Source organism: Canis lupus, chromosome 16, assembly GCF_011100685.1.
Source record: "Canis lupus familiaris isolate Mischka breed German Shepherd chromosome 16, alternate assembly UU_Cfam_GSD_1.0, whole genome shotgun sequence".
Lineage (NCBI taxonomy): Eukaryota > Metazoa > Chordata > Mammalia > Carnivora > Canidae > Canis > Canis lupus.
The window spans coordinates 10,896,128-10,908,644 of record NC_049237.1 but is presented as its reverse complement, the minus strand read 5'-3'; the positions used below and the strand labels follow the sequence as shown (position 1 = coordinate 10,908,644).

At 43.4% G+C, this 12,517-nt stretch overlaps 1 protein-coding gene across 1 annotated transcript in view; it reads right to left on the bottom strand.

Moving 5' to 3' along the window:
• The window catches only part of DGKI (diacylglycerol kinase iota), a 428,692-nt gene that overhangs the window by 18,334 nt on the left and 397,841 nt on the right, over positions 1-12,517 (bottom strand). The window contains 2 exon segments of the mRNA XM_038559441.1: positions 8,184-8,304; positions 11,912-11,949. Of these exon segments, the coding sequence (XP_038415369.1) occupies positions 8,184-8,304; positions 11,912-11,949 (159 nt within the window).

Below are 12,517 nucleotides of genomic sequence, written 5' to 3'. Positions count from 1 at the left end.
TCTCTCAGCCACATTCATAACAAAAGACTGATATCTCTCTCACAGAATTGTTGTGAGATTTCACAAACTAATATAAGTTATGTGCTTAAAATGGGAGCTGGCAAGATACAGGCAATGTCTGAAGTCTAGATATGAAGTGTCCTACTTTCTGACATAATCCAGCAGGTTACACTAAGTGGAGATGTGAAGCATCTGTGGAGGAAGGACATATACCAGGATCTGCATTTACCTCCATTTACTTCTGAAGCCACTTGTTGACTCAAATTCAATGTCCTGAGAACCAGTAACTCCAGACCCCCTCAACCACTAGCAGGGCATTCTCCACAAGGTCAGGAATAAGAAGGCTTACAGGGTCCTAGGGTCCTCACAGAGAGTGCCTGCCACCTTCAGAGAACCTTTGGAGCCATTCATCTGGAAAGGAATTCCATGAATAGGAGCAACCCAGCCCCATGGGCAGGAGCTCTGTTCCCACCATTCACTGCTAAGTGCATGCCTATTCAGGCACCAGAAGCCTCACGTCCTTTCTCCCTTGGCCCATTGACTCCAGAGGCCACACTACCACGTAAGTGAGAGGCTGTGGAACCAGCTAAATCTGAGCTAAAATGGCAATTGTTGGACACTCTGAAAGCGAGGACAAGGAAAAGAAGGGACCCTGCTCCTTGAATTTCTTAAAGAATCACCATAAATGCAGCCAACCCAGGATAATTGCAGAGCTGATTATCCAGCATATGAGTCAGGCATGCCTATAGCTGCTTATCACATCCCCCTTCTCTCCTTTTCATCCTTGGCAGCTGGCAGAGGTGAGAGGGAGAGGTGCTGCTCCTAAAATGAGATACTTTTGCTCTTAATTAAAATCTAACGAAACTCCAATTACAGGTTTCAGGAATGGAATGGGCCCCGGAATGATGGACTTAATTAACCCAAACTTTCCTCCTCTTCCCATCAATACATAATAATCACAAAGGAGCAGAACATTTTGAACAGCGTCAGGCAAATCGCCAAAGAGCGAAGGGAGGCAGCAAACTGATGAGAGGCGGGAGTAGGGAGCTATTTTTAATAGTACGGCTACATTTTCTAATAATGTTTTAACCTGCTTTAAAATAACTGTGTTTGCATAATGCTAGCAAGAAGGGGGGTGCAGAGGAGGAAATAAGCAGAGGCCAGTGGGGCAGGGGCAGCCTCTGAACAGGCTGGAGTTTCCCTCCCTGTGTGTGCTTCCAATGACCTGCTGGGAGCCCCTTGGGTCCTATATTGTACTGGTGAGTGATGCCCTGCACAGGTTAGCAGCATTGGTGTAAGATTCAGAGAAGGGGACATGGCCAGAGAAACAAAAAATCATCTACACAGACCTCAAAAATTCTGTTCAAAAGAAAAAGTACTTTTAAAAATGGCATCTATGACTTTTGGAAAGTTAATTTGAGTGTCACTGATAAGAGAGAGCACTGATAAGAGACACAAGAAGGAAAAGATGATGGAATTCTTTCAATTTATGTCAATGGTGAACATTTGGACCTAGGGCTTACTGTGTATGTTAGGTATACATATGGTCTGATTGTGGAGATCATGCCATCTGCCCTGGGGAAGTCGAAGGAATACTATGAACATGTTAGCAGTGAACTCACAATAATTCCCTGAATATAAAAGGAAGTCTCGGTGCTCTGTCCCTCCTAGAGTTTACTACAATGTCCACACCCAATCTTACAAGTGACCTGCACCGGAAAACAACTATTAAATCCCAATTGAAGGCACACGTGTGTTCATGTTTGTCCATGAAACTTTCGGGGGCAGATGAGCCATCGCTGCCCCTCCATAGCTCTGCACCAGTTGTCCCTGGAACCCTGCAGACAACACTTATATTGAATGATCCTGCACTGTGGCTCTTTATCCATGTTTCACTGCCCTTACTGGGGTTTTAGAAATATGGAGGGCAGAGATCATATACTACGTATGTGTCTTGGCAAGGAACCTAACTTCACTATGCTTCAGCTGTCACCACCTCTCAGATGGAGATAAGAGAACTCACGTATGTAGGGCTGTTTTATGAATTAAACACATTAATACATACAAAGCATTTAGTCAGCAGTGGCTATTACTATAATATTTTTTCTCAAAAGTTCATGGGACAGAATTCATTTCTTTAATGAATGAATGAAGACATTTAAAAGTCAGTGTGGACCCTAGCCAGTATCATAACTTTTCTCAGAGAAAGATCCATAAATGTTACATGGATTCAAGAGACTGCTACATAGAAAATGGCCTGAAAAATAGGGGGGAAAATGTTTGAAGAGGGTTCACACCTCAGAATAGAGGTGAAAGCCAGGGAGTGTGAAAGGAAGCAAACTTCACAAATCTCCCCACTTGAGAAACTGTGGCCAAGTAGTCAAGCTTTCCAAACTGGAAGTTTGCGGCTCGGTGCTCATTCCACTGGCTCTTCCACTGGACATCCCAGCCTCTTGTGAGCACAACCCTATCATCGATTTTGTCCTTGCATTATATATGATGTGTCTTTTGTCACGTGCATCCTGTAGTTTGCTTCCCACACCAAGGCATCCAAATCCCCTTTGCTATTCCTTCCACCTCTCCATGGCCTCTCTCTCCCCAGACCTCATTTCCCATTAGTCTCCCTGACGCTGCCAGCAGACCATTCCAAATCCTCCTCTGCTTCAGGACAAAAGCTGCACAGATGTGGGGAGAGTTGGCTCTGGGAACTCTAACAGCACCGTCATCCTGTCCCAGCGGGATGGTGGTCGTTTCTCTCGGGGACCAGAGGCAGAAAAAAGGGGGGTAAAAAAAAAGAAAGACTAGAGACAGAAAAAGAGAGAAGGCAAAATAAGCCATTGAAATCAAAAAGGAAATGCATGAGTGAGATTTCTATCGGGACCCACGGTAGGGGGGCAAAGGGGTGGGAGTGAGGAGAATAAAAACAAAGGAGCAAAATGTGCGGGGTGGTAAAAGACTAAAACAACACAAAAGTGCCTCTCGGAGGGGTATGAGGAGGGAGGAGGGAGTGAGTAGAATATATGGTTGAAAGGAGCTGAAAAGCAGGAACCGCTGGGGGACCCTGGCTGGGACCCCTCGGCGTCCTTCCCTCTCCACCGTGTCCCCATGGAATTTTAGCTCTCTTCCCCCTCCATTCTCCCTGCAACCCTCCAAATGCCCCCAATTCCAGCTTTGCATAAAGGAAAACAGCAGGTTGTATGTTTGAGAGAAAGTCCCAAAGAAGATGTGGGACAGAAAAAAAATGCAAGCCTCCTGTGGCTTTTCAGAGTGTACCCCATACCCCTGCCCTTCGCCCCCCAGCCTGGCTTTCAAAGAGTGCTTAGAAGAGAAATGCATTGCTGAATGTGGAGTCTGGGAGAACAAGTAATGTCTCAGGCTCCTGTTGGGGGTAGGGAGGGTAGGGGGGTTGCCCTCCTGACTGTGGACCACTGCTCACCATAAACAACCAGTGAGGAGAGAGGCCAAGCAGAGGAGAGAGAGGCTCCCACCTGAGCAAGGATGCGAGAAGCAAACAAGCCAGCTCCCTCTCAGGCACCTTGGAGAGAGCCCACCAATTTCTGGGGAACCCTGGTCAGGACGGCATCTTTACAGTCAGGTCTATGAACAAGTTTTACGATTTATATCATATGAAGCCCCAGGAAAGACTTAAACCAAATTAAAAATAAATAAATAAACTAAAACTTCAAAAGATTTGCAGCATTCGAAATTGGAAGGAATGTCCATCTCCATCTCTGGCACAGTGTAAAATTTTAATATTTTTCCATTTCCATGAATTCATGTTGATCAGACATGTTGACCACAAATCTGATGCTGGTTTATAAATATGTCGCCACGGTCTGATGTACATCCTGACTCCCAGCCTCATTGAGGCCTCTTGGAAAAGGCTATTTTCCTTGTCAGACCAAGGGGATTCCATCACGTGAAATTAGGAGAGATGATTTCACTGAGCAGGGGTTACATTAAAAGGATTGCAACAGAGCAGAGAAAGGGTCATGTTTCCCATGTGCTTGTCCCTGCCTTCAAAAACACTATAATTTACAGAGGTTCCTATAATTTAAAAGAGACAATTTTTTTTTTTTTTACAAAAGTAGTTTACAATCTCAACATGCACAGGCTAATAGAAATTGTTATCAGCGACTAAAGATGTCAAAACAAACAACAATAATAAAAACAGGTAAGCAGATGCACTTAGCTCTTGGGGAAGCTGCTGACTTATTAGGCTGGCTACGTCAAAAGACTTACCTGCATATACCTAAATATGTTGGAATAGTGAGGTCTACGTTAAGGCTAAAATTGGCAGGGCCTATCAGGTTGATAAATGCTAATTTCAATAAAAACATCAACTGCAATTCAGTTTCCATTATTTGACTATAGTGCTGAAAGGTTAAAAATTGCCATCCCTCAGAACTGCAGTGATTCTTGGACTGGATAGCATAATAAGATTTTATTTTCAAACAGAAAGATGGAGCGTGCCTCATAACTCCAGTCTCTCCTCAGGTATGAGAGATTCTGATGAGGGGGGCCGGGAATCAGATGCCTCCCGTGACCATGGGAACTACATGCCTGTGAGGGAAGCAGAGGTGAGTGTTTCTCTCATTATCGTAAATATGACAGTAACTAATTTATAAAATCTAATCCCCACAGAAAGCTGGAAAAATAAACATCCTCCTCGCCCCAAATTAACAGATTGCTTTGTGTCCTTGGTTTTGATAGAGAGCTGTATTGTGTGATTCACCTTTGCCAGAGATGCTGGCGATGGAAGAGAAATGAGTTTAGCATTGGAACATCAGGCTTTGGTTACAGCACTAAGAGACTAACAAACCAGCTTGATTTCATGCCAGGCAAAGTATGGGTGCACCAGTCCATGGGGGGGGGGGGCTGTTAGAAACTGCAAGCTTGTAGAGGCACTATTATTTAGGGCAATGGAAAGAGTAGCGGGGAGATGAAGAATCTATGGTTTTATTTTTTTATTTTTTTTTTAAATCTATGGTTTTAGACTCATGTCATCTCATGCCTCATCACTCATGCTCCTGGGATATGCAACTGAGGAGAGGCATTGTGGTTTTGTTTTTAGTATAAGTACGTCCCAAATATTGCATGGGTCATACTTATGCTTAAAAAGGGGGAAACTGGTGTTTTGGCAGAAGCTGCAAATTAAAAGAATTATTGTTGCTAATCAACCTTAGGACCCAGAACCAAAGGAAAATGTAGAAGCTGAGGTCCAGGGGATTTCCAGGTGAGACAGTAGTTCAGGATATGGAGAAAGTAAGCTCATCATTTTCAACTGAAGAAAATAGAGAGTAAGGGAGAGCGGTAGGGTAAATCTGGCCACAGATTATTTGCAGCTCCTTTCATGGGTTGGTGGGGGCCATTTTGCCCTCCTTTGCCTTAGGGGTAACTCTGTGACCTATTTCAGCTAACAGAATGCTACAGAAATAATGCAGAACTTTCCAGCCTGGCCTCAAGGACATCTGGAAGCTTCTATCCTCACTTTCCTGGAACCCTAGGACTATCATGCTGTGAAGAAGCCTGGGATAAAAGAACAGGTAGAGAGAGAGGCTCAAGTGTGCTGGCCATTCCAGCCATCTTAGCTGAGACCCCCAAATATGTGGGGGAGTCTGTCTTCAATACAGACTCAATTACAGTTGCAGCTCCCTACAGCCTCATGAGTGAGATCAAATGAGACCAATAGGTAACTGATACAGAGAGGTTTTCAGAACTATGGGTGTATGTGGGGGTGGGGGAAGATGCTAGCTCTTCAGGAGAGGTAAAAGAGAGAGAGAGAGAGAGAGAGAGAGAGATCCTAAATTGCGTTAGCACTCAAAAAGATGGCCAGTGTCTCACCTAACTCGAGAGAGGATCTGTGGGTATTGAACCACTTAAAGTATGCCAGCAAGCATTCAATCTCATTGGGTAAAGGACAAACTAGGAAGAAATGATTGAAAAGGTCAAGAAGACAGCAATCAGGAGTACTTTAACTAGAGCTAAAGAGGAATAAACTGACAACATGTATAGCTAAAGCTCATCTCCATTTTGTATGGTAGAAATCCTGAGATCTTTTTTTCTTTCTTTAAGATTTTATTTATTGATTTGAGAGAGAGCAAGAGACAGAGACAGAGCACAGGCAGGGGGAGGAGGCAGAGACGGAAGGCAGAGTCCTTGAGGCCTTGAGCAGGGAGCCTGATGATGATGACAATGACTTCGGCCTCTATTCTAGGACTCTGGGATCATGACTTGAGCCAAAGGCAGCTACTTAATCAACTGAGCCACCCAGGTGCCCTGAGATCTATTCTGTTAAGAGAAAAATAATCATAAAAGCTCTGTGACTGTATGTGTTGTCTCTGGGACTGTTTTCTAACATTTGGTTTTACCTCTCACCAGCTTTTGGAGAAGTCACTGCGGGAAAGAGAAAATACCTATGCCTTTTTTTTTTCATGAAGGAGGTAAGCAGAACTTATGCCACCATTGCTAAGTCTTGCCCCTCTTCCCCAAGTGCTTTTATTGCAATGGGTAGAATGGGCAGGGGAATGGGAGATGAAAAGATGCATACCCCAGACACAGCACCAAGAATACAGCTTACCACCTAGGCTTTCCAGGGTAGACAGACTTGGAACTGTCCAGCCCAGCCTACAAGGGGGAAAGAAATGGTCAAATGATCATTAACCTGCTTTAACACACTTTCCTTTCCTTAAACCATTCTTTCCATCGTAACTCCAGCCAAGGGTTTAAGCAAAGTCATCACAGGGGGAAGGAACTGAAGTCAAAGCAAGGTGAGTCAAGCGTAACTGACAGTCTAATATCTACCTTACAAGGTCTTTGTAAGGATTAAATGATAGGATGTTTAGTATAAGCATCTGAAGTATAATAAGTGTGCGACAAATAGTAGCTGTGTTTTCTACCTGCGGCTTTACAATAGGACTTAAAACATCTATAAAGAACTGTTTTCAATTTAATTCTGCATATGATTATATATTTTTTAACCTCCAACTGCCTGAAAATAGTGACTGTATTGTGTGTGTAGTGTGTGTGTGTGTGTGTGTGTGTGTGTGTGTACACTGGTCTATAATAGGTAGTTCCTGTTGGGCACTCTACAAATACTTGTTGAATGACTAAAAGACACATTTGTGGAACTGAATAAAAGAGGAGCAGGGCACCTGGGTGGCTCAGTTGGTTAAACATCTGACTCTTTATTTCAGCTCAGGTTATGATCTCAGGGTCGTGAGACTGAGCTCCACACTGGGCTCTGTGCTGAGGGTGGAGCCTGCTTATGATTCTCTCTCCCTCTCTCTCTACCCCTTCCTCCTCTGCTCATGCATGCATGCTCTCTCTCTTTCTCAAAAAAAGAAAAAAAAAGCGGAGCAAAAGGAATGTACCTTTCTACTAATATGCTTACTTACAGCCTGAATCTGGATTTCACAGCCTCACTGCTAGGGCTCATAGAGTATCTTCTAGAATCTCTGTGTACCTGCATCTAGCAGAGCTAGAGGCTGCTCCAATCCCCGCCCCCCCCCCCAAAAAAAGAGCCAAGCCAGGCAGAGTTTTTCCTTTACTCCTGTTCTTAATTCCTACAAACACTATAAACATGGGAAGTTGAAGGTATTGGTCATGATTTGTTATCCATCCATGTGCTTATGCCTCTAAAGGGCCATGAGAGAATGATGCCACCATTGCATCTTCCATGTATGTGCTACTTCCAGCAAACATCTAAGTACAGAAGACATGAGAGTACCAGATGTTTTCAAAGAGAGTGAACTATGGCTTAAACTGAAATGATGAATGACATTCAGACCAAAAATAAAAAGAGAGAAGCCAAAGAGCTAGAAAAATACGGGTTCATGTAATCCTCAGAATGCTCAGCGATGAACATGGATTTGGTACCTGGTCCCAACCAGGCAACTTAAAGCTCTTCCCCCGAACAATCCAGCATATTCTGTAAGGACGCATTTGTTCTTGTCTTTTTTACCAATCAGCTCAACAATATCCTGCAAAGACTTTGCTATGAAAATTATTTCTAGGAGTTGTTTGGTTCTGGTGAGGAACACTTCTGTCTGCCGCACATAAGCAAGGAGGTGTCAGCTGTAAGTTGGGGAGCATTTCTACTGTTCTGAAGATAGCCTGAAGTCAACTTAGAAAATTCAGTGACTTCCTGGATAAGTGACCCTTGGTTTACTGTGCCTACTCACCGTGGTCCAGGATATATTTTACGATCTCCCCGTGGCCAGTTTTAGCTGCATGGTGAAGGAGGGAGCAGTGGTCCGGCCCCTGGATCAGCAGACTGCCTCCATTTTTATAGCTTTCCATTAGCTGAAAAAGAAACATAGGAAAAGCAGCTCAAGCAGAGTCCGGAACCAGGGAAATAGTTAACCGGTGATAAAATAAGAGTAATGTAGCAAACCACAAATGTTTCTGGCCTCAGAGGACACAGAAAAGTCAAAGAGATGAAGTAACACTCCTGGTCTGTGTTAGCACTCAAGGAGATGGCCAGTGTCTCCTCTCACTCCAGAGAGGGTCTGCGGGCACCGAGCAGCCAAGCAAAACTGAAAATGTGCTGCCTTAGTTATTTCTTTTCTGTTTGATGTCTTTTTCTTTTCTGGGCACTGGTCTCTGTCCCAAGAGAGCAGCAAAGAGGAAAAAAAAATGCTTTCCTATGTTGGCTTTGCTTTCTCTTGAGTGAAAGAGTAATTAAGGCTGGAGACAGGAATAGCTTGGTGTCTGGTAGCTAAGCTCCTTTCCTAGCCTAGGGTTTCTCTTCAAACTCTAATGAACCTAGCTACCAAATACAGAAGCTGCCTCCCATTTTCCCATGGGAGATGGTGGCACACGTGCGTGCAGCATACACAAGCACACACATGTATGGCCTCTTTCTTCTCCAACTCTGCAGCCCAGCCTGCACGCCTTCCATTAATCATCCAACCTATACCCAATCAGGCTAGAGACAATCCACGGGAGGAGAACCAGAAGGATTCAGAGAATGTTGCAGGAGAAACCTAAAACACCCGTATTACGAGAACAGACTGGAAAACAACCAACAGATTTTGCAGCCTGAGAACAATGTGGCAAAAAGAGGATGCAGTCTCATTTCATGAAATACTGAACATTACAGAAAGTGGAAATGGGTTCCTGTTCTCCAAACTGTGGAATAGCAGAACAAAAAAGAGTCTTTCTGGAACTTCTAAGAAGTAGTTTTAGGACAAAGAAGAATAAAGTAACCCAGCAGGTGCTAAGCAAAAGGAATGTATCTATCACCAAGAAGTTAGATCGCACATTATATATAAAAAAAAAAAGTAAACATCTCCTAAGGTCAAAGAAAGTAAACATAGTTCACGATTTCACTCAGATCCAACCAGGGAACTGCCATGTGCCAAATGCCACTGGCCTCGAGAACTTGCAGTCTGTGGGGAGGACAGATGTCGAAGACAGAGACAGGAATGCAGAAGAACACAGGAGGCTATTACAGAGTGAAAAAAAAGGAGTCAGGGAAGACTTCCTTGAAAATAGTTCAAAAAAGAAGAGTTGAAAAGAAGTAAAGAACATATGGTGGCTTGTATCCCTCAACCACAGGACAGCAAGAGGTAGCTAATAGTTGTCCCTCCAAAATCTAAGCATATCCGGTACTGGTCAATAACAATCTTACAATGACACTCCCTTTCTTTATAGGCAGACCCACAAAGGATTTGCGCTTGATGGACTAGCACAGACTCAATCCATCAGGTGCTGGGATGTTGCCTTTCTGTGGGGTCTTTGGACAGTACAGACATTAAGTCAATGCATGGGTATCTGACGCATCCCAGTTGCACAGAAGCCACTCCCAATACCCCTTGACACTGACTGCTTCCTGGGGTCTTCAGTTCTCTGCTGTCTGGTGTGTGCTCTCTCTCTTACAGACACATGCAATATTTAGTATTTATAATGCTTTCTGGGTGGGACAGAGAACCAGAAGAAGGCAGAAAAGAGGAAAGGAAAGGGGAAGAAAGACTTGGGAAGGAAAGAGAGAAAAAGGTGTAAGAAAAACTCTAAGTCACTATATTTCACCTCTCAATAAATAAACTTAAATAATTTCTTTTTCAAAAAAAGATTTTATTTATTGACTTATTTGAGAGAGAGAAAGAGAGCACAGAGGGAGAAGCCGACTCCCCACTAAGCAGAGAGCCTGATGCAGGGGCTCCATCCAGGGACCCTGACATCATGAGCTGAGCTGAAGGCAAATGCTTGACTGACTGAGCCACCCAGGTGCTCCACGGTGTAGTCATTTCTTAGGCACTTAGGAAAATGATTATAACAGAGAATGTAATAAGATAACCAACTGAATATAGCAATTGCTCATATTTCAAATAATTCTCTATTAAGCACAAAAAAAAGTGTGGTTGTATACCCAGAGACCTGAAAAATATGCTACTTAAATGAAAGGCACACACACAGTGAAATAAAAAGACTCCAAATTTACAGCAGCTTGCAAAATTTTTTTGACTTAGAAGCTCTGCAGAAGCAGGAATCCCATCGTAAGACTGCTCAAAGCATCTAATACAAGGCCTTGTGGGGAGTACAAGATAATATGGGTTCAATCCACTGCTGGCTGGACAACAGCATCAAACTCCCAGGTACGCTGCTTGGGGAATACTTTTCTTTTGTGGGTAACAGTTCCTCGTAACATTCTGCTCTAGACACTGCCACAGGCACCATTTCTAGGATTATGTGTCTAAAGATGGCAGTTTATCAAGATGCTTGCAACCTTCTCGCCATTTGTTTCCTATTAGTAACCTGTTAACACTGCAGCACAGCGGTTTCTCAGTTTATTCAACAGATGTGCTTCAAAGGAAATTGCAAGCAAGGTCAGTGCTTCTCAGCTCTCTTGTAAGGGTTTTGGTTTCCCGGTCTGCAATGGCACCACACTCCACAGGCTAATGAGTAAGGCAAGAGCCTCTGCCTCCATGCAGTTGCCTATATTATAGAGCAGATCAATGCCAGTGCGGGTTATACGGGGATATACAGGCCGTCATGGGTCCCAACGCCTGAAAATGATGTGAGACCAAATATAGCTTTTAGGATACTCGTGGACTATACTATAGTTTATAACAAATATTTGCATCTCCACTATGTTTATTTAAAAAACACAGACTAACACCACTAGGTAGCATTTTAGAGTCCCTTCTATATAATAAAAAGTCTTAAGAGCTTTACATGTGTTGTTACATTTGATCCTCACAATAAAGGAAAGAGGCACCATTATTCAATTTTACAGCTGAAGAAACTGAGGCACAGAGAGAATTAAATGATTATACAAGGTCACACATACAGTGAACGGCAGAGCCAAGATCTGAACCCAGGCATTCTGACTCCAGAATTTGCATTCCCTCTAGAGGCAGCAGTGACCACTTCCTTCCCTCCGAACTAAGAAAATATAAGCCTGAATTCAAGTATTCGAGGGAGACAAAGTGTGTTCTTTTGCTTACTTGTTATTCTCAACATACAAAACTGTAATACTGTTGGAAGCTGTAAGCTCTGGCCTGGGTAATGTATTTCTGGGTGTTGTCCAGATAATTTTTACAGATGCACTCATTTCAAGACCTATCTAAAAAGAAACCTTTAAATGTCAAATATCAGCTTCTAGAGAGCAGGGATTCCAGACACCCTGAACACTGCATCCAGGGAATGTGTGATCCATGTTAACTAGTTGAGGCAACCAGCATGGTACCCCTGCATACATTCTTCACTGTTAGGAAATGTAGAGATGCTGTGAAGACTTCTCTGGCCCTCTCTGCCCAGTTCTCAAAAGAGCATCCTTCCCCTTTCAAGTCAGCTAGCACAGGCAGGGGGATGATAAATGACATATGAGAGATCATGAAAATTTGGTGAGAAACGATGTTAAAGTTCTTAAAGAATCACCAAAAGTTTGGGTAGGAAGATATCTTACCTTCATAAGATCACCAGCTATTACTGCCTGCAAAATTGCTGTGGAAGACAAAAGAGAGATGTCCCATTAGTAGAAGACCCTCTCATTAAAATACACAAAGGGCTGGATCCATATTTTGCAGAAATAGTCTACATTTGGAGCAGGAATCAGGGAAGGAGAAACATGTCAAAGGTTGAATCTCGCAACAGGCTAACGCCTTCACTTCATCCTTTTGCTACCCAGGTACCCATTCTATCATTCTAGAATCTACCCGAACACTCCTCATAAAACTTGGAGCTACAGAGGTTAGATTCAAATCTTAGCTCCAACACAAGCTGCGGGCAAATCATGGAAGCCCTCTGAGCCCGATTTCTACATCTATCAACCAGCAAGTCTAAATCTTACAGAGTGACTGAAATGATGGATGAAATCACAGGGATTTCTCAACTCATCTACTGAGGCGGGTTGGGTGCCTAATCATGATCGTTTCTGCTCCCTTCTTTCCAATTCCTTTCGCTTTGTCCTCTTGGGGTCCTATAAATCACTAGTAATTTTGCTCTATAGTGAGAAACAAACTTCTACTGTTATGGAAATGAAGAGGACTGGAGGTAGTGAGGAGGGAACATG